A 22,993-nucleotide genomic window follows, 5' to 3' on the forward strand; every position below is an offset into this window, starting at 1 on the left:
TTGCAGAAACATATATGTGATAAGTGTCTATCAATGGATGAATCGATAAAATGTGTATGTATATATACACACACATAATATATACATACACACACATAATATATACATTTACATATACACAATGGAATATTCAGCTATAAAGAGAAGGAAATCTTGCATTTACAGTAACCTGGATGGCCTCGATGGCATTATGCTAAGTGAAGTAAGTTCACTTACTTCAGAAAGGTAAATACTCTCTGATCTCACTTACATGTGGAATCTAAACAACAACAAAAAAGCAAAACCCCACCACTGGGCTTACAATATAGAGAAGAGATTGGTGGTTGTCAGAGGTTGGGGGTGAGGGTAGACAAAATGGGTGAAGGGGGCCAAAAGGTATAAGCTTCCAATTATAAAATTAATTGTGGGGATGTAATATGCAACGTAGTGACTTAATAATACCATATTAAAAGGGCACCTAGGTGACACATTGGTTGGGCAGCCAACTCTTGGTTTCAGCTTGGGTCATGATCTCAGGGTTGTGAGATGGAATCCCACATTGGGCTCAGCGAGGAGTCTGCTTGGAATTTTCTCATTCTCCCTCTCTCCCTCCTGCTTATGCTCTCTGTCAAAATAAATCTTTTTTTTTTTTTTTAAAGATTTTACTTATTTATTTGACAGAGATCATAAGTAGGCAGAGAGGCAGGCAGAGAGAGAGAGGAGGAAGCAGGCTCCTTGCCAAGCAGAGATCCCAGGACCCTGAGATCATGACCTGAGCCGAAAGCAGAGGCCTAACCCACTGAGCCACCCAGGCGCCCCCAAAATAAATAAATCTTAAAAAAAAAATATTACATATTTGAAAGTTGCTGAGAGTACTTGAAATTAAGTTCTTTGCAAGAAAAAATTTTAACTGTGGAGATGGATGTTAACTAGACTTACTGTGGTGATCATTTTGTAATATATACAAATATCAAATCATTATGTTGTACACCAGAAGCTAATATGTTATATGTAAATTGTACCTCAATTAAAATAAAATATTTATTTATAAAGGTTTTATTTATTTATTTGACAGAGACACAGCGAGAAAGGGAACACAAGCAGGGGGAGTGGGAGAGGGAGAAGCAGGCTTCTTGCTGAGCAGAGCCTAATGTGGCTTGATCCAGGGACCTGGGATCATGACCTGAGCCGAAGGCGCATGCTTAACAACTGAGCCACCCAGGTGTCCCAAGATTGATTATTTTTAAGTAATCTCTACAGCTGTGTGGGGCTTGAACATAACAAGCATGAGATCAAGAGTTGTTATACTCCACCAACTGAGCCAGCCAGGTGCCCAAGTTATACTTCAATTTTAAAAAATATATAATGTTGTAATGTAAATTATACCTCCATTTTTTTAAAAAGCAGGATAAATTTTAACCTTTAAATTGTACTGTGTCTCATTGGTGTGTGATTGTACAGCATCACAAACTACTTGCTCAGGTAACTCAATAATCGCATTCAAATTACTTATTTAATGTTTGCTTTTCCCCCTAGACTGGAAACTCTACTAAAAGTTGCAGAAAGAACTATGGCTTTCAAGATACTTAGAATACAGGAACTAACATTCATTTTAACAGCTGCAGTACATCATGGTAAAGATATCCAGAAGCATACATTGGATGTTAAGAGCTACAGAGGTCAAAGATTATTTTTAGTCAAGCTAGAACTCTAAACATAGTAAAATCAGATGAAACCTATGTTGGTCCGTTAAATGCAAAGTCAGCAATTGTAAAAAGTGATATTTACATATCCTTAAAGATTTTAACTCAAATACATAAATGCACATTTATTTATAAATCTTTTCATATAGTTAATGCCATATATTTGATATGGGTCTTCCACCGAATTTGGATCTTCTTTCTTGCATAAGCCATGTCTACAATGACCCATCACTCATGATTTCCACTTACGGTTTCTAAAAAAAGAAAGAAATACATATATGAAAAATATGAAAATATATGATAATGTGACTTAGCTAAATAAATGTTGGGGTTCCTGGTTGGCTCAGTTGGTAGCATGTGACTCTTAAGCTCAGGGTTGTGAGTTGGAGCCTCATGTTGGATGTAGAGATTACTTAAAAATAAAATCTTATGAATGTTTATTGCTCATTTCATAGTCTGATGTGGGCTAGGTGGCTAGTCTTGGCCTTTCCCCTCCAAGTAGTGATTCAGGGATCCTGGCACCTTCCATTTTGTGATGCTGTTGTCTTCAACATATGATTTCCAAGGTCTCTGTTGGAGAGAGAGAGAGTGGATGACTATGAAGCAATTTATGACCAGACCGGGGAGTGGTACACATCACTTCTGTCCATATCCAGGCACATGGTTCCAATGCAACTACAAGGAAGATGGGAAATAATCCAGGCGCCCCTGGATTATCAGTTTCTTGAATATTGGTGGACACACAGATAATTACCTGGGCCTGATAAATTTTTTGGGGGGTGCTTTTAATTACTGATTCACTTTAAGAATTAAATATATATTCAAATTTTGCTATCTCTGGCAGTTTAGGAAGGTCACATTTTTCTAGGGCATTTATCATATTTCTCTAAATCCTCAAATACATTGGTATAACATTTTTCATAATATTCTTATTAAAAGTCTCTGTTGTTTTGGAGTGCCTGTGTGGCCAGTGGGTAAAGCCTCTGCCTTCAGCTCAGGTCATGGTCTCAGGGTCCTGGGATCGAGCCCCACATGGGGCTCTCTGCTAGCAGGGAGTCAGCTTCCCCCCCCCCCCTTGCCTGCTTCTCTGCTTACTTGTGATCTCTCTCTCTGTCAAATAAATAAAATTAAAACAAAACTCTGTTGTTTCTATACTTAGATCTCCTTTTATTTTTTATTTATACTTTCTCCCCTTTTCCTTAATAAACTTTGACAGGTATTTGTGTATGTAAATGTCAATTTTAATGATTTCTGTTCTTTAATATTTTCTTTATGTTTTCATTGCAGTTGCTCTTTCTCCCACTTATTTGGGTGCTTAGCCTACTAATTTTTAGTCTTCCTGCTTTTGTAACAAACATTTAAGGCTATAAATTTTGCTCTAAGTCTTGCTTTGGCTGTATCACATTCATTTTGACAGTATTTTCACAATCATTTAGTTCTAAATGTTTTCCAGTTTTTACATGAGTTATTGGGAAGTATGTTTAAAAATATTCCAAATGGGTGTGTTGGGAGGCTCAGTGAAGGGTCTGCCTTTGGCTCAGGTCTTGATCTCTGGGTTCTGGGATCAAGCTCTGTGTTGGGCTCTCTGCTCAGCAGGGAGTCTGCTTCTCCCTCTCCTGCCTCTCCCCACTGTTTGTGCTCTCTCTCAAATAAATAAATAAAATCTTTCTAAAAAACCAAAAGCTCCTAAATAACTGTTTAAAAAAACAATAAAATATTCCAAATGTGTGGGGAGTGGTTGGTTGGTTATCTTTCTGTTACTGTGTTCTAATCTAATTGTTTTGAGGCCAAGGAATAGAGTCTGTACATGGTCAGGTTTTGTAATGCTGCACATAGATTTGTAAACAATGTGTAGTAATCTAATTTGGAGGATATACAGTTCTATATTCAGCCATTATATCAAGGTTGTTAATGATGCAGTTAAAACTATATTTCTTTACCAGTGTTTCAACTATTTGATCTACCCATTACTAAGAGATGTATTTATATCCCCCACTATAGTAAAATATTTATCAATGTCTCATAATTATCCATTTTTACTTTATACATTTTGAGGCTATGTTATTTGGCACATACAAGTTCAGAATTATGATATCTTTCTGAAACTTGGTTCTTTTGTAGCAGCAAATTTTCTAAGTGCTTTCAATATATTAATTATACATTATTTTTTTTACCCCTCATAACAACTCTGTGAAGTAAGTACTATTATTGTCTCCATTTTATAGATGAGAAAACTGATGACAGAGATTAAGTACTTTACCAAAGGTCACCCAGATTCTAAGTGGTGGAGTTAGGATTTGAAGCTGAGGATAGATTCCTGTATTTTTTAAGGATTTATTTATTCAGAGCAAGCGAGCATGAGTGGGCAGAGGGGCAGTGGGAGAAAATCTCAAGCATACTCCCTACCAATTGCAGAGTTTGACCCCATGACTCAGAGACCATGACCTGAGCTGAAACCAAGACACCCAGAACATATATTTCAAACCAAATGGACTGAGCCACCCAGGTGCCTCTAAGCTGTATTTTTTTAAATCATAGTTGCATTTTGGTTTCTCTTATTTCTGATGAAAAGTCTGCTGTCAATCTAACTTGTTCTTTGAAAGTAAGTTGTTTTACTGTCTGGTTTCTTCCTTCCTTTCCTTTTTTAATTTTTTTTTTAAGATTTTATTTATTTATTTGACACACACACACACACACACACACACACACACATCACAAGTAGGCAGAGAGGCAGGCAGAGAGAGGGGGAAGCAGGCTCCCCGCTGAGTAGAGAGCTTGATGCGGGGCTCGATCCCAGGATCCCGAGATCATGACCCAAGCCAAAGGCAGAGGCTTAACCCACTGAGCCATCCAGGTGCCCCTTTCTTTTTTTCCTTTTAAAGATTTTATTTTACTTATTTGACAGAGAGAGAGAATGTGAGAGAGGGAACACAAGCAGGCGGGTGGGAGAGGGAGAAGCAGGCTTCCTGCCAAGCAGGAAGCCCAATGCAGGGCTTGATCCCAGGACCTTGGGATCATGACCTGAGACGAAGGCAGATGCTTAATGACTGAGACATCCAGGCTCCCCTACTGCCTGCTTTCTCTTAAGATCTTTTCGTTGTTTAGATGTTTTGTAGTTTCACTTCAAAGCATCTAGGAGCATGTTTATTTTTATTCATCCTGTTTAGGATCCATTGCAATTTCTAAATCTCTGGGCTGGAGAAGTTCTTTCACCAATTTTGGAAAATTTTCAGCTTAAATTTCTTTATTGTCTTTCTCCCATTGTTCCTAGTTTCTCCTTCTGAAACTTCTTTAGGTATATTTTGGATCTTCACAACTCATCCACCATGTTTTGGATTTCTCTTTTATGTATTCCACTCTCTAGCTCTCTGTACTGCATTCTAGAGAATTTCTTCAGATGTATTACTAAATTTACTAACTCTTCAGTTGTGTCTAATTTTTTTTCTTAATTCATCTATTAAATTATTTTCAGGGACTATATATTTGAAATCTGAGGTACTAATTTTTATTTTTATTTATTTATTTTTTAAAAGATTTTATTTATTTATTTGACAGACAGAGATCACAAGTAGGCAGAGAGAGGAAGGGAAGCAGGTTTCCTGCTGAGCAGATAGCCCGATGCTGGCTTGATCCTAGGACCCTGGGATCATGACCTGAGCCAAAGGCAGAGGCTTTAACCCACTGAGTCACCCAGGTGCCCCTGAGGTACTAATTTTTAAAGAAATCTTTTTTGTATTAAGTGATTTTTTTTTCTTGTGTAACATTTAACTCCTTTAATTTTATTTACTTTTTAAATTTTTTAAAAATTTATTTATTTATTTATTTGATACAGATCACAAGTAGGCAGAGAGGCAGGCAGAAAGGGAGGGGGAAGCAGGCTTCCCGCTGAGCAGAGAGCACAATATGGGGCTTGATCCCGGGACTCTGAGATCATGACCTGAGCCGAAGGCAGAGGTTTAACACACTGAGCCACCCCGGCGCCCCTAACTCCTTTAATTTTAAATTAACTTTTTATTTTTTTAGTGATTGCTCTAAGGCTTATACCATCTTAGCTTATGAGAATCTACTTCAGATTTATACTAATTTAATTCCAGTGAGATATAGAAACTACTATGTCTTTTTAGTCCCTTCCCTTTTTAGTGCTATTACTGTTATACATGTTCTATCTACATATGTTCTAAACCTAACAATACTTTGTTATAATTATGATGTTATATAATTTTATGTCTTATTTATTCATTTATTTATTTATTGAGTGCAAGTGTGTGGGGGGGGGAGGGGGTAGAGGGAGAAGGAGAGAGAGAATCTCAAGCAGGCTCCACACTCAGTGCAGAGCCTGACCCAGGGCTCAATCCCAGGACTCTGGGGTTGTAACCTGAGCTGAAATTAAGAGTCTAACATTTGACCAACTGAGTCACCCAGGCACCCCTAATTTATGTCTTCTAAAGAAAGAGTAAAGGGGAGAGAAAGTATGTATTTATAAAGTTTGTTATTTCTGGTACTCTTCATTTCTGAGAATTCAGTTTACCATCTGATGTTTGATCCTTTAATACAGCTTTGCTCCCACCCACCTCCTTTGTGTTGTTACTGTCAAATATATTGTATTTTTATGTATTAAAGGCCCAACAATACAATTATAATTATATGCAGTTGTGTTTTTAAAGTAATCTCTATGCCCAAGTTGGTGTTTGAATTCACAACTATGAGATCGATGTTCTACCAATTGAGCCAGCCAGGTGCCCCTGCAATTGCATTTTTTAAAAGACAATTTAATTTTTTAATTTTTAAAAAGTTTTTATTTACTTGAGAAAGAGAGAGAGTGAGTGAGTGAGAGAGTATGAGAAGGGAGATGGGCAGAGGAGGAAGCAGACTTCCCATTGAGCAAGGAGCCCAATGTGGGACTCAATACCAGGACACTGGGATCATGACCTGAGTCGAGGGCAGTTGCCCAATCAAATGAGCGACCCAGTGCCCTAAAAGACAATTTTAATAGCAGTTTTAGGTTCTCAAAATTGAGATAATAGTACAGAGATATTCCATATACTATATGTCTGCACAAATACATAGCCTCCCCCCATCATCATCATCACTTACTAGATTGGCATATATATATTTAACATATATTATTTGCCCCAGGGGTACAGGTCTGTGAATTGTCAGGCTTCCACATTTCACAGCACTCACCATATCACATACCCTCTCCAATGTCCATAACCCAACCACCCTCTCCCTACCACTGGGCCCAGCAAACCTCAATTTGTTTCCTGAGATTAAGAGTCTCTTATGGTTTGTCTCCCTCCCAATCCCATCTGGTTTCATTTTTTCCTTCCCTACCCCCCACAACCCCCCACTCTACCTCTCAAATTCCTCATATCAGAGAGATCATATGATAATTGTCTTTCTCTGATTGACTTATTTCGCTCAGCATAATACCCTCTAGTTCCATCCACGTTGTTGGAAATGGCAAGATTTCATTTCCTTTGATGGCTGCATAGTATTCCATTGTATACATATACCACATCTTTATCCATTCATCTGTTGATGGACATCTAGATTCTTTCCATAGTTTGGCTATTGTGGACATTGCTGCTATAAACATTTGGGTGCACATGCCCCTTTGGATCACTACATTTGTATCTTTAGGGTAAATACCCAGTAGTGATTGCTGGGTCTTAGGGTAGCTCTATTTCCACCTTTTTGAGGAACCACTATATTGTTTTCCAGTGTGGCTGCACCAACTTGCGTTCCCACCAACAGTGTAGGAGGGTTCCCCTTTCTCCAAATCCTCGCCAACGTCTGTTATTTCCTGACTTGTTAATTTTAGCCATTCTGACTGGTGTGAGTTGGTATCTCACTGTAGTTTTGATTTGTATTTCCTTGATGCTGAGCGATGTTGAGCACTTTTCCGTGTGTCTGTGGGCCATCTGGATGTCTTCTTTGCAGAAATATCTGTTCACTTCTGCCCTTTTCTTTTTTTTTTTTTAATTTTTATTTATTTGTCAGAGAAAGAAAGAGCACAAGCAGGCAGAGAGACAAGCAGAGGCAGAGGGAGAAGTGGACTTCCTGCTGAGCAAGGAGCCCAATGTGGGACTTGATCCCAGGATACTGGGATTATGACCTGAGCTGAAGGCAGCGGCTTAACCAACTGAGCCACCCAGGCGTCCCCACTTCTGCCCATTTCTTGATTGGATTATTTGTTCTTTGGGTATTGAGTTTCATAAGTTCTTTATGGATTTTGGATACTAGCCCTTTATCTGATATGTCATTTGTGAATATCTTCTCCCACTCTGTCAGTTGTCTTTTGGTTTTGTTGACTGTTTTCTTTGCTGTGCAAAAGCTATTGATCTTGATGAAGTCCAATAGTTCATTTTTGTGGAGTGGCACATTTTTTAACAAGGATAGGATGAACCTCTATTGACCCATCATAATCAACCAAAGGCCACAGTTTCCTTAAGGTTCACTCTTGGTGGTATATATTCTGTAGGTTTGGACAAATGTATAATGATGTGTATCCATCATTATAGTTATATGCAGAGTATTTTCACTGCCCTGAAAATCCCCCTGTGTTCCACCTATCCCTCCCTTGCTCCTAACCCATGGCAAACACTGATCTTTTTGTATTCTCAATAGTTCTGCCTTTCCAGAATGTCATAAAGTTGGAATCATACAGTATGTAGGCTTTTGAGGTTGTCTGTTTTTTTTTTTTTTCTTTTGTTTGTTTTTTACTTAGTAGTATGCATTGGGGCTTCCTCCATGTCTTTTTTTTTTTTTAAAGGTTTTATTTATTTGAGAGAAAGAGGGAGAGCCTGCATGTGTGAGCTGGGGGAGGGGCAAAGGGAGAGGGAGAGATTGTCTTAAGCAGCTCTGTAGTGAGTGCCCAGCCCCATGCAGGGTTCCATCTCACAACCCTGAAATCATGACCTGAGCTGAAACCAAGAGTCGGATGCTCAACCAACTGAGCCACCCAATTGCCCCCTTCCATGGCTCAATAGCTCATTTCTTCTTAGCACTGAATAATATTTCATGTTTGTATGGTTTATTCACATATCAAAGGGCATCTTGGTTCCTTTTAAGTTTTGGTAGTCAAGAATAAAACTGCTATAAACACCCATGTGCAGGTTTTTGTGTGGATATGTTTTAATTCCTTTGGTAAATACCAAGGAGTACAATTGCTGGATCATACATATGGTAAGAGTATATTTAGTTAGAAATAACAAAGTGTGTTCCAGAGTGGCTGTTTCATTTTGCATTTCTACCAGCATTGAATGAGAGTTCATGTTTCTCCACATTCTCATTAGCACTTGTCAGTGTTCTGGATTTTGGCCATTCTAATAGATGTGTAGTGGTATCTCATTGTTGTTTTAATTTGCATTTCCCTGATGATATATAATGTTTAGCATCTTTCCATGTGCTTAATTTGCCCTTTGTTTATCTTCTTTGGCGAGATGTCTGTTAAGGTCTTTGGCCCATTTTTTAATTGGGTTGTTAGTCTTCTTATTGTTGAATTTTAAAAGTTCTGGGTGTATTTTAGATAATAGTCCTTTAAAAAAAGATTTTATTTATTTATTTGACAAAGACACAGCAAGAGAGGGAACACAAGTAGGGGGAGTGGGAGAGGTAGAAGCAGGCTTTCCACTGAGCAGGGAACCCAGGACCCTGGGATCATGAGCTGAGCTGAAGGCAGACACTTAAAGGCTGAGCCACCCAGGTGCCACTGGATAATAGGCCTTTATCAAATATGTCTTTTACAAATATTTTCTCCTAGTCTGTGGCTTGTGTTTTCATTCTCTCAATGGTGTCTTTTGCAGAGCAGAAATTTTTAATTTTAATGAAGTCCATCTTTTTAATTCTTTCTTTCATGGATCATGACTTTGGTGTTTATATCTAAAACGTCAATACCAAATCCAGGGTCATCTAGAGTTTCTCCTATGTTATCTTCTAGAAGTTTTATGTGTCTTACATTTAGGTCTCTGATCCATTTTGAGTTAATTTTGTGAAGGGTATAAGATTTTTTTTTCTTTTTTTGCATGTGGCTGTCCAGTTGTTCCAGTACCATTTGATAAAAAGATGCAATTGCTTTTTAAAGGAGTTGGAAGAAAGAAGAAATGTACAATTGTATTATCTTTTATAATTACCTACATTAGAACCTCTATTTCAATTGCTTTATACATAATTTAGGAGAAAGGAATAGAAGTACACAATTACATTACTTTTTATAATTATCTACATAATGACCTTTACTGGCACTCTGTTTCTTTTGTGTGTGGATTTAAATTATTGTTTTCAGTCTGAAGAATGTCCTTCAGTATAACATTTTAAAAATAAAGTAGCTGTGCTAGCAATAGGTTTCTCAGATTTTTACTTAGTAATTTGTTTGTCTAGAAATTTTGTTTGACTAGAAATGTCTTTATTTCATCTTCATTTCTGAAAGATAGTTTTGCTGGATATAAGAATCTTGCTTCACTTTTTCTTTTTTTAAAGATTTATTTGAGAGAGAGAGAGCATGTGAGTAGGGGGAGGGGTGAAGCAAGAGGGAGAAAGAGAATTTCAAGCAGACTCCCTGCTGAGTGTGGAGCCCAATGTGGGGCTTGATCCCATGAACCATGAGATCACGACTTGAGCCAAAACCAGGGGTCTCCTGCTTAGTGGATTGAGCTACCCCCAGCACCGCTGTTTCACTTTTTTCTTTCAGCACTTTGCTTATGTCATCCGACTGCTACTGGCCTTTACTCTTTCTTTTCTTTTCTTTCTTTTTTATCCCTCCCTCCCTCCCTTCCTTCTCTCCTTCCTGTAGGCTCCATGCCCTATGGTGGGGCTTGAAATCAGGACCCTGAGATTAGGAATTGCATGCTCCACCGATTGAGCCAGCCAGGCACCCCTTTACTCTTTCTGATGAGAAGTTAACTGTAATCTTACTGGGATTTCCTTGTATATGACATAGTTTTTTCCTTGCTGATTTTCAAGATTTCTTTTTGTCTTTTGCTTTTAACGTTTTGACTATGATGTATCTGGATCTCTGTGCTTATCCTACTTGGAGTTTGTTGAACTTCTTGGATGTGTGGATTAATAGTTTTCATCAAATTTGGGAGGGTTTCAAGAAATTATTTCTTTTAATATTTTTTCTGCTTTTTTTTCTTTCTCTCCTCTCCTTTAGGTACTCTCAGTATGTGTATGTTGATATGATTAATGGTGTCTCATATCTCTCTGAGGTTATGCTCATTTTTTTTTCTTCATTCTTTTTTCTCTCTGTTTTTCAGAGTGTTTAATCTCCATTAATGTATCTTTTAATTTGCTGAATCTTTCTTCCTGCCAGCTCAAATGAACTGTTGAATGAATTCCTCTAATGAATATTTTCATTTTAGTTATTGAACTTTTCAACTCCGAAGTTTCCATTTTGTATTATTATTATTATATTACATTATATTATTATATTATATTATATATATTATATATAATATTATATAATCATATTATTATAATTATATTATTTATTATATTATTATTTTCTTCTATCTCTTCAGATTCTCTATTTGATGAGACATTGTCATCATACTTTCCTATAATTCTTTAAGCATGGTTTCCTTTGGTTCTTTGAACAATTTATAGTAGCTGCTTTGAAGCATTTGGTTCCTAAATCCAATGTCTGGGCCCCTCAGTGGCAGTTTCTGTTGTCTGGCTTTCTTTCCCTTTGTATGAGTTACACTTTCCTCTGTTTCATAATGTTTTACAACAGGACATTTAAGATAATGTAACAATTTGGGAAACTGACTATGATCTCTCACCCCCACCTCAGGACTTTTTGTCATGGACATCATGGATGTCATAGATGTCCGTGGCTGAACAAATTTGGTTGAAGTGTATTTTCCTTGTAGTGGGAAGCCTCTGATGTCTCTTCAATAGCCTTAGACATGTACCCAGTCTCCCTTCCCTCTTGTTTTAGCTGGGTTCTCATTGACGGTCTTTTACCCTGATCTCCCAGTTATGCTTCTGGCTGGTCAGCTTCTATTGGTATCACACCCATCTGTTAATCTTCACTAACTGACAGCGGATTGTCCTGTTATTTTTGACAATGTCATGGGGCATTAATTGCTCCACATCTGATCCATCAGAGTAGGGTGCCTTTGCAGGGATAGTACTTGAGATCACTTTTTGAGGCTTACTCTGTTGGCAGGTGGGCTCTTTTTAGCTCCTTCCCTGGTTCTCTCTGTTAAAGTTTTAGCTGGTTTACTGTTTCACTTATTCCATCATGGAACTATCAGCCTCCTCTACATTACTCACCACTAAGATCTCCATTGTCTTCAACAGTGCCCTTAGACTTGAGTTTCCCCACACTCTGTTCCAAATAAAGTCAGTGTCTTTAGGTTGAGCTAGAGTTTTTTTGTTTCTACATCTAAGGCAGAGCCTTTGTGCTGCTGCTTAGCAACATACTTCTCTTGGAGTGAAACACCTTTTCTATGAATTGGAAGGGGATGAGAGGAGGTGGTAATAGCCACTTGTCTTCTCAGCTTGCCTCTCCCTGCCTGGAACTCCTAGGGTACAAGTGAGTGGGACAGGGTGATTTGGCCCAGTATTTTTGGCCTGCCACATCTAGATTAGAACTTTCACTCTACAAGAAGGGACTGGGTGGAAGTAGGGAATCTCAAACCTCTCAGCTGTGCTTTTCTGGAACAGAATTTCCACACAGGAAGCAGGGGTGGGAGTGGGTGTTGGGAGTGGGATTAGAAATCCTTTAGGGAGAAACTATTATCCTAGACTGGGAGATGAGGGCCCCTTTCTTCTTCTTCTGAAGTAGAGTTTCTCTCACACTCAGCTGGGGGAGGGAAGGGAGCAGGTTGTGGCTTAAATGCCACAGACTCTTGCTATTCTTAAAGTGATTTAGTATGCTTTCTTGAATAAACATTTTTCCATTTACTGGGTGCCCTAAGATGATTTTCAGAAATTTTAAATGGTTGATTTTATGGTTGTTTCACTGGGGAGAAAATTCATGGAGATCTATACACTGCCATTCTTGGATATACTTTTCCCTGCCTTATTCTTTTCTTTTTCTATACCATTCTCTTTTGTAACATTATATTCCTTTTTTATGTTTTTAATCATTGTAAACCTATTGGTAGTATAGCCTTCATCATTTGAAGTTCTTGGTGGTGGGGTTGGGAGGGTCTGATCTTGCTGTATATTAATCTGCTGGCTTTCATTCATAATGGGTACTTCCTTATGTGTTTTTTAATTTGGGACTGTAAGCTCACTTTTACTGGGTTTTTATCTGTGGGACTTTTTTTTAAGGCCTGGGTTGAAGGTGTGGCCCTTCAGAACTGTTTTATATTTGCTTTTGGTAGGTATCCATGGTTATTGTCAGCCTACAACTAATATTAATGTTAAGTTTTCAGCATGAGATCATTAAAATTCCAAATCTATACGTGGTATAAACCCATGGTAATGAATTTCCAGTAAAGATTTTTATATCACTTCCAGCCTAGGACCATGCTCATTTATTTCCATGCAGTCTCCCTGTTTGAGTGGTAGATTTGTTTTTCTAGTCCATCCTTTCATTGAGGGTTCTGGTTTTATGTAGGAAGGTCAGCTCTGCCTTCTTGCCTCATTTGGGTTGAATGCCAGGTTTCCTGTCTCTGTTTGGCTATTAAATCCAAGTTCCCATCTGTGTGGTCCAATAGAACTTGCCACAGTGATGGAGTTGTTTTATATCTGGTGTCCCATATGGTAGCCACTAGTCACATGGGGCTTTTGAGCAGTTATGAAATGTTGCTAGTGAAACAGAGAAATTGAATTTGAAGTTTCAATTTATTTCTATTAATTTAAGTAAATTTAAATTAGATTGCTATTTATGGCTTGTCCCTACCATCTTAGACAACATTCCCTTTTGAGACAGACTACATATGTGAAGGCACTCACAGCATCATTTACTTCACTTATCATTCTGGTTTTCAGTTCGCTCGTTATTTATGGCTCCAAGAATTTATCTTACTCTTTTAACTGGGCATTTAAAAGATATTCGATTTTATCTTGTGTTTTTTTTTTTGTGAGCTGGAGCGGTTTTATATTATTTAGTTCACAGTATTGCCAGAAGTGGAACATAGTTTCTGCTTTCATTTTCTCTTCCCTCCAATCCATCATCTTTACTGCAAAACAACTTTTCTAAAATGCAAATCTGTTCTTGCTACATTTCTGCTTTTAAGAGTTCTCCATTCTCTCAGAATGCAGCCCAAGCTCAGTATGGCATCTGAGGTCCGCTGTAACCTGACCGCCTCCTCCCTCAGCCTTACCTTTTCTTGTTCCTTCTTGCACTTTATATTCAAGCAGTGTCAAATACTTGCAATTCCTTAAATGTGTCCTCCTATTTAATACTGTAGGTACTTTGTTCATCTTGCTCCTTCTACCCGGAATGCTCTCCCAGCCCATCCCCATCCCCCCCATCTGCCAACCATCATCTCCCCACCTTTTACAGCAGCTTGCACATAACCTCTCTAAGGCTTTACTGACTCCTATTTGTACCTCTTCTGGACCTTGTCTAGCATTCGGTCACTTCACTGCGTTTTCCACCTAGGGTGGATGCCTAGGAAAAGACTTGCTTTGTTTTAGTTTCTGGAACCCCAACACCTAGCCCAGGGACTGACACATGGAGGTGCTGATGCTAGGACTTCTTTATCCAAGAAGGTAGTGGCGTCTCTGTGAGACATCCGTGGGGCAGCTCAAGGCACAGGCTTGCTCCAGGTGTTAGAGGAGGCCTGAATTGGGGCAGTGGTAGTATTGTCTATCTTTAGAGAGCTCTAGAAGTCGTTTTGAGGCTTCAAGTTCCTAAGCCCAAGGTTCACAGACTCCATCCTACTTTAGTCCCAGTTCCCTGCCAGCTTCCCTTTCATTTTCTGAGAGTCAGTATGGTGACTGTGTAGTTGAGAACACAGTTGCTTGTGTCTTTTCACTGAGCACTTGTAGGGCTCCATACACCCCTCTCACAGCTCTCTTTGGACCTGTTCTTTATTTTTGCTGTGAAGGTGAGAGAAGGCAGTGATAGTGAGCAGAGAATGGATCAGGAAAGAGTAGGGCCTTGGTTCAGTACGCGGAAGGGCTGGCCTTGCCTCACTAAGCTTTCCTAAGCTGCTGAGCTGGCTGGGGATATTGTTCCCTTACTCCTAGTCCATCCCCTGCTGCTCCTGGAAGGCAGTGAGCCCTTGGCCTTTCCATTCCAGGAGGGCAAGAATATTAGAACTCCAAAGGAACCTTACCCAGTGTCCAGTGTTTAGCAGGTTCTTAGGGAAATATTTTTTGGATTGAAACCTGCTTAGTTTGTCCCTGTCCCCCAAGATGCCTATGAGCTGCTGCCATCCTGGAGAGTGGTGGGTGGTGAGAGCGCTGGGCTGAGAGAGAAGTCTAGATCTAACCTTAACTCTGCCCTTAACTAGCTGTGTGATGTGGAGTAAGTTGCTTAACCTCTCTGTGTCTCAGTTTCTAGGTATTGTGTGTAAGATATCTAGCTAAACCCTCAGTGCTTATGAGGTACTTGGTGACTGTGTCTTTCCTTTTCTATATCCTTATGGGATATTTGCTCTCACTCTATATATGAGAAAGCCTTTTTGGCTTCTTTCTTCTCCTTGTCCCATCTTTGTCAAGCTCTTTCCTTCCCGAAGCAAAGGCTGTGTGTGTGTGTGTGTGTGTATACACAGAAGATTAGAAAAAAACAATCCCTCCAATACCCAGACCACCAAATTATTCTTTTATGTACTCTGATTTCTCATCCTTATTATATGTGGTCTTTTATTCAGGGCCTTAAATTGGAAAAAACTGGACTAACTGATATCATACAGTTAGCCTAACTGATGGACAGTATATTCCCCAGAAATACAAAAGATAGTTTCAAAGGGCTGTTAACTATTCAAATTACCCAGGAAGATCCCTGTCCTGGAGGCAACTGTGGGAGGAGGGGCTGGGCCTACCAGGTGAGAGCAGGAGGGGATGAGCGGGTCAGGGGAGCTAGGAGATATGGGGAGTGGGGACAGATCTGTCAGTGTTCTCTCAGGAGCCCAGTTCTTTGCCTTCATCAGCTGCTTTTCCTCCTTCAACTGCTTCATTAACTTGAGCAGAAGTCTTGGGTCAGCTTTCAGGTTAGTTGTTGGCTGGTGTTTTCCCTGGGGAAAGCTGGGAGACTGGCTAGAATCACTCCCATTAGCAGTTGGCAGCTCCCCAATCTGCTTTTTAACCTGGACTGTCTCAGCCCTGACATCTGCTGGACCTGCTGTGATGTTCACACAGGAGTGTGGGCTGTACCCGCTGTTTATTCCCCACCTTGCCCCCTGTGGGTGAGCCTTGCACCTGTTGCCAGAGCCGAAGCTCTCACATTGTGAAGTCTGTGAAGACCAGCTCCAAGAAGCACTGTCCTAATGAGAGCAGCTTTGCTCCCTGGTACTTACTGAACTGCAGAGCTGTGGGGAACAGAGCTCTGAATGTGGCCTCAGGAAAGAGTCCAGTCCAGAAAACATCATTAGTGGCTTGTGCCATGAGGAAATGTTCCCTGGGAGGTTAAGATAAGAGCTAAGTGGAATTATGATAACACCAGCTGCCTTTAGTTGGGTACATACTCTGTGCCAGGCACTAGGCTAAACCCTTTGAACTCATGACCTCTTTTAATAACAGCCTATTGGGATAGATATTGGCCCTTTTTACAGTTGGATAATATGAGGCCAGAGAGGGGAAATGACCAGTTCAAAATCACACAAGCTGAGCTGAGACCACTGACCCCAGAGCTCACGTTCTTACCACCTAGTATCTCCTGTCTGGCATGACTGGGCACAGAACTTCTTAAAGCTTATGTGTCCCAGAGGCAAGGGGAAATGGTGCAGGTTGGGGGCTCTAAGTCCCCTATCTACCATGGATTAGTTGTAGAGATGGACCTCCAAGAGACTGGAAAAAGCAGATTTGACCCAAACTGACCCTTCTTCAGGAGGCAGATTTCGGTGCGAGGGGTGGGCAAGCAGCCCCCAGGGTGCTACCGCATCCTTTTCTCTGGCACTGTGTGGTGCTAGCCCCAGCAGCACAAGCTTTAAGAGCAATGAAGCTAAGGCAGGGAATTTGCAGGCTGAAGTATGCGGAGAAGGAGGACGGGGCAGACAAGCTTCCTGCCTTGCTCTGATGTGGCTGGGATATTTGTGTTTTACATGAGCCTCAGATTTGTGTGCATGTGCGTGCGCGCGCGTGTTCCAAATGCTCTAGTTATTGTTTTCTCCCCTAAACCTCTGAAGCCGAGACTGTGCCTGCTGCTTTCCTGAATTGCTGATGGGTCTCCAGCCCCAGTCATGGAATAGATCCCAGGAGGTGAGTCAGAGTGTGCTCGAAGCTCATAGCTGCTGGGCCAGGCCACAGTGGCAGATCTAAATATTCACCAGCACCCTCTCCGAGCCTTTGTTTTTACCACAGTACCTGTAGCTCTACAGGTCCCCTTTTCTTCCTCTCTGCTAGATACATCTTTATCATTTCTAATTCTCACTTTAAAGACCTCTGAGAATACCCAAAGCCCCACTTGGCTGGGGTCACATGAATAATTCTTTTACCTGCGCTCTCTTCCCAAGCGGTTATATTCAAAGAACCACTCCAGTCACTGGAAAATGGGACCTCCCTGAGGGTCCATCACTGAACCCAGGGCAGGACACAGGAATATGCAGAAATTCATGTCTGGGCTGCTGTTCCTGGTCCTTTTAGTCAGCATGGCCGGATTCCTCCATTAGTTTTCAAGTGCCTGAAGGAGAGGCAGGCTGCCCAGGTGAAAGGGCGCTGGCCCCGGTGTAGAGGTCCCAGCTGTCCCTACTGTCCGCAGAAGTTGTGCTGACCAGACGCAGAGGCCGGAACCTGTCGCCTGGGCCTGGTGCTCAGAGGCCTGATCTACACGGATACCAAGGCCATCCGGTTACTAACGCTTCAGCTGTTCGGCTGGTGGGATCCCTGAACGACTTCCCTAGGAATCGTCTGCTCCGGTTAGGTCCTCCCAGTGCCACCACCGCCCCGCTCCCGCGTTTCTCCCTCCTCCCCTCTCATCCTCTAGGCCCCCCACAGGGCTCCCCACCCCAACTCTCGCGCCTCAGCAACCCCTTCCCCTTTTTGTTCCTGCTAATCCAGCGAGCCAGGCTTTCTCCTTCTCTGGTCTCTCTTCCTCCTCTCCCCCTTGAATCCAGTCCTGGTTTCCCCGCCGCCAGCCTCCCCTTTCTCTCCGACTAGGCTAGCTCCCCGCCCCCGCCGCGCCCGTCGTCACCGCGGTGGTTTCAGCTCCTCGCTTACCCCGCTCCCAGCCACCCGGGGCTTGGCTCGCCCAGTCCGGTGGCTCCAGTCCGGATCTCGCTGCTGCCCGACCCGGGTACGAGTACCAGCCGCTGGGGAGGAGGCGGCGGCTGGCCCCGGCTCCCCTCGGCCGCCTAGCCAGCCCGGGGTTGGCGGGGAGGGAGCAGCAGGGCAGTCCCCCGGAGCCCCTCGGAGGACAATGCACCCAGCGCTCGGCAACCCCCGCTCGGTCTCGTCCTCGTCCGGCTCCTTCCCACCGCCCCCCGCCGCTGCCCGGCTGCAGCCCCTCTTCCTCCGGGGGGGTTCCTCCCGCGGCCGGAGAGGCTCGGGCGACAGCAGCACCAGCACCAGCACCAGCCGGGGGGGAGGCGGCGGCAGACGCGGCGGGGGCGGCGGCGGCGGCGGCTCCCCCAGTAGCAGCACCGGCGCCGAGAGAGAGGACGACGACGAGAGCATCAGCATCAGCAAGCCGCTGGTGCCAGCCGGCCTCCCGGGACCCCCAGCTCAGGGGGGCGCCCCAGCCGCCGACCCCGCGCCCGCCGCCTTCTCCTCCTCGGCCGCCACCTCCTCCTCCACCTCCACGCCCACCTCCTCCTGCAGCATGACAGCCGCGGACTTCGGCGGGGGCGCTGCGGCGGGGGCCGTCGGGGGCCCCGGGAGCCGCTCGGCCGGGGGCGCGGGCGGCACGGGGACCGGCAGCGGCACCTCCTGCTGTTCGTGTTGTTGCTGCTGTGGCCGCCCGGCCCGCTCGGGTCGCAGGGGTCGGCGCCGAGGCTGCGCCCCCAGCCCGGGGTGCCGCTGGGGCTACCAGGCGCTGTCCGTGGTGCTGCTGCTGGCACAGGGAGGTCTGCTGGACCTGTACCTCATCGCCGTCACCGACCTGTACTGGTGCTCCTGGATCGCCACCGACCTGGTGGTGGTGGTGGGCTGGGCTATTTTCTTCGCCAAGAACAGCCGGGGCCGTCGGGGCGGCGCGGCCAGCGGCGCGCACAACCACCACCAGCACCACCACCACGCCGCGCCGCCTCTACATCTACCCGCCGCTTCGGCCGCCTCCGCCGGGGCTGCCGCCGGGGCCAAGGCGCGCGGCGCCCGCGGGGGCGCAGGTGGCCCGGGAGCAGGCCCGGGCGCTGCCGGGGCCGCGGGCGAGTTCGCCTTCGCCTACCTGGCCTGGCTCATCTACTCCATCGCCTTTACGCCCAAGGTGGTGCTAATCCTGGGCACGTCCATCCTGGACCTCATCGAGCTGCGCGCGCCTTTCGGCACCACGGGCTTCCGCCTCACCATGGCGCTGTCCGTGCCCCTGCTCTACAGCCTGGTGCGGGCCATCAGCGAGGCGGGCGCCCCCCCTGGCTCGGCGGGACCCCTGCTTCTGCAGCCCCAGCAGCACCGAGCCGCCGGTTGCTTCCTGGGCACGTGTCTGGACCTGCTCGACAGCTTCACCTTGGTGGAGCTGATGCTGGAAGGCCGCGTGCCGCTACCCGCGCACCTGCGCTACCTGCTCATCGCCGTCTACTTCCTCACCCTCTCCTCGCCGGTGCTCTGGCTCTATGAGCTCAACGCCGCAGCGGCAGCCTCATCCTGGGGCCAGGCTTCCGGGCCGGGCAGCTGTAGCCGCCTTCTGCGCCTGCTGGGCGGTTGCCTGGTGGACGTGCCCTTGCTGGCGCTGCGCTGCCTCCTGGTGGTGAGCTACCAGCAGCCCCTCTCCATCTTCATGCTCAAGAACCTCTTCTTCCTTGGCTGCCGTGGCCTGGAAGCCCTAGAGGGCTGTTGGGACCGGGGGAGTCGGGCCTCCCCGACTCGGGGGAGAGGGGGCTACGGCGCTCCGCCCTCCGCCCCGCCACCGCCACCGCCACCACCACCACCTCAGGGAGCCTCCCAGCTGGGCCACTGCATCTCGGAGAACGAGGGGGGTGCCCATGGCTATGTCAATACCCTGGCCGTGGCCTCCCAGAATTGAGGAGGGATAAGGGAGAGGGGCTTGCTTTGGGGTTGAGAGACCCCAGTCCCTTGTCCTTTGATCGTCTTTCACCCAGATTTGATCAGGGTCTATTTGGAAGACGGAACTGTTAATAGGGCTAAGGGCCAGTGTGTCCTTCTGCACCCCTTGGGTCAAGACTGCTTGGAGGGAGACCAGCAGCTAATGGTGAAGGAGGAAGGTCCATCTACTATTCTATTTCCCCTTCTCCATGCCCTATCCTAATCTAGCCTCCAGGGGCCAGATACCTCTGCTTCTTGCTTTTCCCACAGCCATCCTAATTCTTGTCCATTGTCGGGGAGAATGGTGAAAAGGGCGTGCCCAGACAGGGGTGCTGGGCCTGAAGCCTTCCCCCTGGCTTGGAAGTGCCAGATTCTTATAGGCTGTGGTTGGTGATCATTGTCCCACGCCTTGAAACTGATCCAGAATCCACTGTTCCCCTGATGTGTCTATTGGATTTTTTTCCAGATGGTAGATGCCAAGTCTGTGTTTGTCTGTGTGTATAGTATAGTTTTCTTGTTTCCACACTGTGGCCCCTTGCAATCAGTAGGAGATCTGGGGAGGCCCTGTCCTTCCCACCACACATACGACCACCCTCCTCATTCCTACCTGAATTTGTGGCCGTGAATTCCCAGAAAGAGCTGGGCTCCTGGGAGCTGCCCAGTTGCTCTCCTCCAAGGGAGACGCTCACCCAGGATCTTCCTCAATTCTACTCCTCTCTTCTCAGCTTGTGGGAGGAGAGGGTCCATACCCTAAGGACAAAACTGCACCCTTTCTTGGGTGAGTGAGCATTTCTACCTCTGTGCTTTCAACTTTTGTTGCATCATGCACTGATGCTGCTTGCAAAAAAATAAAGGCAAAATACTCAGAAGTTGCATTTAACATGGCCACTGGATCCAGCTGGGGTTTGGTGCCAGTCTTATTACAGGGTCTGTGGAGTATCAGCCATTGGCTTGCCCTCCCACTCTCTCTCCCTCTGCACCCAGAACTCTTATCCTTCCCGATGTTTGTTGCTAACTGGGTCAAATCTTGGCTTAGAACAACAGCCTTGGTGGGGTTCCTGAAATGATGTGAAGCTGGGGCTGCCATTGGCTCAAGGAAATCCAATTCCACATCTGTCCTTCCTCTGGGAAGGCTGGTGTGGTTCAGAAAAGGTGGTGATGACCTTTGTCCTCTGCTCTGGTAAAGAGAATTTCTAAGGAGAAGGCAGTCTGCAGAGGAAGTTTGGGTAAATCCTCCCCCTGCCCTGCCTTCCTCTCTGGCATTCTTGTTGAGATTAATGACAAGGGACACCCAGCGGTTGCCCACTTATGGTCTCGATGTGGGACATCTCTCTTGGAATTTTTGAGGGTGGATAAGTATTTTTCGGGGAGGTAAGAGTGTAGGAGGACTGTTGGCAGCAAGGCCAGGAAATACTCACTGTCCTCCACCCCAGAATAGGATGGGGTGGGGGCAAAACTGTAAGAATTTTTGTTTCCCCTCCCCCACCCCCTCGTATGCTTTGTGTGGTGTAATACACCCTGGGCAAAGGACCAGAAGTCATGATTGTAGTTTTGACTGTCCCTCACTCGCTTTGATGGCACATTGCTTTTGCTTTCTGAGTCTCAGTGTTTTACTTGGAGCTCTTTTCTCCCAACTTCTTGGGGGTTTGTTGACAGAGACACAGAGGGACTGATGTCTTGACCAGAGTCCTTCTGAGCCTCCCCTACTGTCACAGTGGGGAATGATGGAGGAAACATGTTTACACTCAATGTATTAATCTATGCTCCCAGCCCCTTGCCCTCCTAGGTCCAATATTATTAGTGGGTTGGATTTTGCAACTAGTCTTTTTTTTCTGTCTCCCCACTCCCCCTTCTCCCCCCACCATATTCTTTCCCTTAGAATTCTGTGTGCTCAAAGTCCTGGGCCCAGACTCTTCCCTGGGTCTCCATCTCCTCTCCAGTTTTGCTCTCTCTGCTACCTAATCTCAGTGGCTGTGAATGGACTTTGTGTCTGAGCCATGGCCAGCCCCTGGCTGGCCCCTGCCCCACTCCCTTTCTCCTGTTTGGATGCTGGTCTCCCCCACTGAGTGACTGACTATAAAATCTGAGTGCTGTTGAGTTTTCTGGTGGGAGGCTGTGAAAGGTTCCAATGAGGTACCACTTCCCTAGGTACGCTGAGAGACTGATGGCAACCCGGCCAGCTCTGGCAGAGGCTGGTCCTGCTCAGGCTCTGTCTGCCGGCCCCCCACTCACCCTTGGACATTCTCTTTCAAACATCTGGTGCGAGCACTTTGTGCTCAGGGGTCAATCCCTTCCTTCCGGTGTTTTTCATGAGTGCTTTTACTTTCTTTCCTTGCCCTACTCACAGTGAGACATGACCCCGATTTTTCCTTGCTTTCTAGGAGCATCTGTAGTGGGGGGTCAAACTGGAGATGTTTCCCCAGGGAGGTGCACTGTCTCCTGAAGCTCAGAAGTATGGTTCACAGAAAAGTACCCTGGGTACAGAATTCAGACCGTCTGCCTCTAATGTGTGTGCCAGTAAGGCGTGCCCTTGACCTGAGCCTCTGACTCTACAGATTGTAAAAGGGGGCTGGACCGGCCTCTCTCTAAAGGCTGTTCTGATATAACCTGGCCTGGTTCTGAGTCCATGTGTTTTGGGGGGAAGAGAGCTGGCTGGAAGTTAGAGCCTGGAAGAAGGGAAGTTGCACCTCACTAGCGTTGAGCACGTTCCCCCTGCCCCCTTTTTCTTTTTAAAAATAAAACCAGCCTCTGTTCTGAAAATAAAAAACTTGAGACTTGTGACAAGCTTCCTGTGTGGTTTGTTTTAAGATCTTTCCTGTCCTGGTTTCCTTACTAAATTCTTAAATGTCACTGTGACATTTGTCATCATTTTATAGGCTTGTGTTAACATTGTGGGTACACTTGGCCATTTCCTTCTAGGTGGTTGGCACTAGTCAGGGAGGTGGGGTAGCTCAGGCCTTGACCTGGGGGGTGTCTAGGCAGACTTCTTATAGGCAGAGCTAACTCACGTGGGCTCTTGACCTGAGAGACATTTCCCCAGACACTTGGGG

At 44.8% G+C, this 22,993-nt stretch overlaps 1 protein-coding gene across 1 annotated transcript; it reads left to right on the forward strand.

The window, feature by feature from the left end:
• Nucleotides 1–11,187: 11,187 nt before the first annotated feature.
• TMEM121B (transmembrane protein 121B) lies at nt 11,188–20,764 on the forward strand. Its single transcript, XM_047742873.1, has 2 exons — nt 11,188–17,006; nt 17,506–20,764. The coding sequence occupies exon 2, from the start codon at nt 18,163–18,165 to the stop codon at nt 19,921–19,923; it is 1,761 nt and encodes a 586-aa protein (XP_047598829.1). The 5' UTR covers nt 11,188–17,006; nt 17,506–18,162; the 3' UTR covers nt 19,924–20,764.
• The last annotated feature ends 2,229 nt before the right edge of the window (nt 20,765–22,993 follow it).

This window comes from Lutra lutra, chromosome 8 (genome assembly GCF_902655055.1).
Source record: "Lutra lutra chromosome 8, mLutLut1.2, whole genome shotgun sequence".
NCBI lineage: Eukaryota > Metazoa > Chordata > Mammalia > Carnivora > Mustelidae > Lutra > Lutra lutra.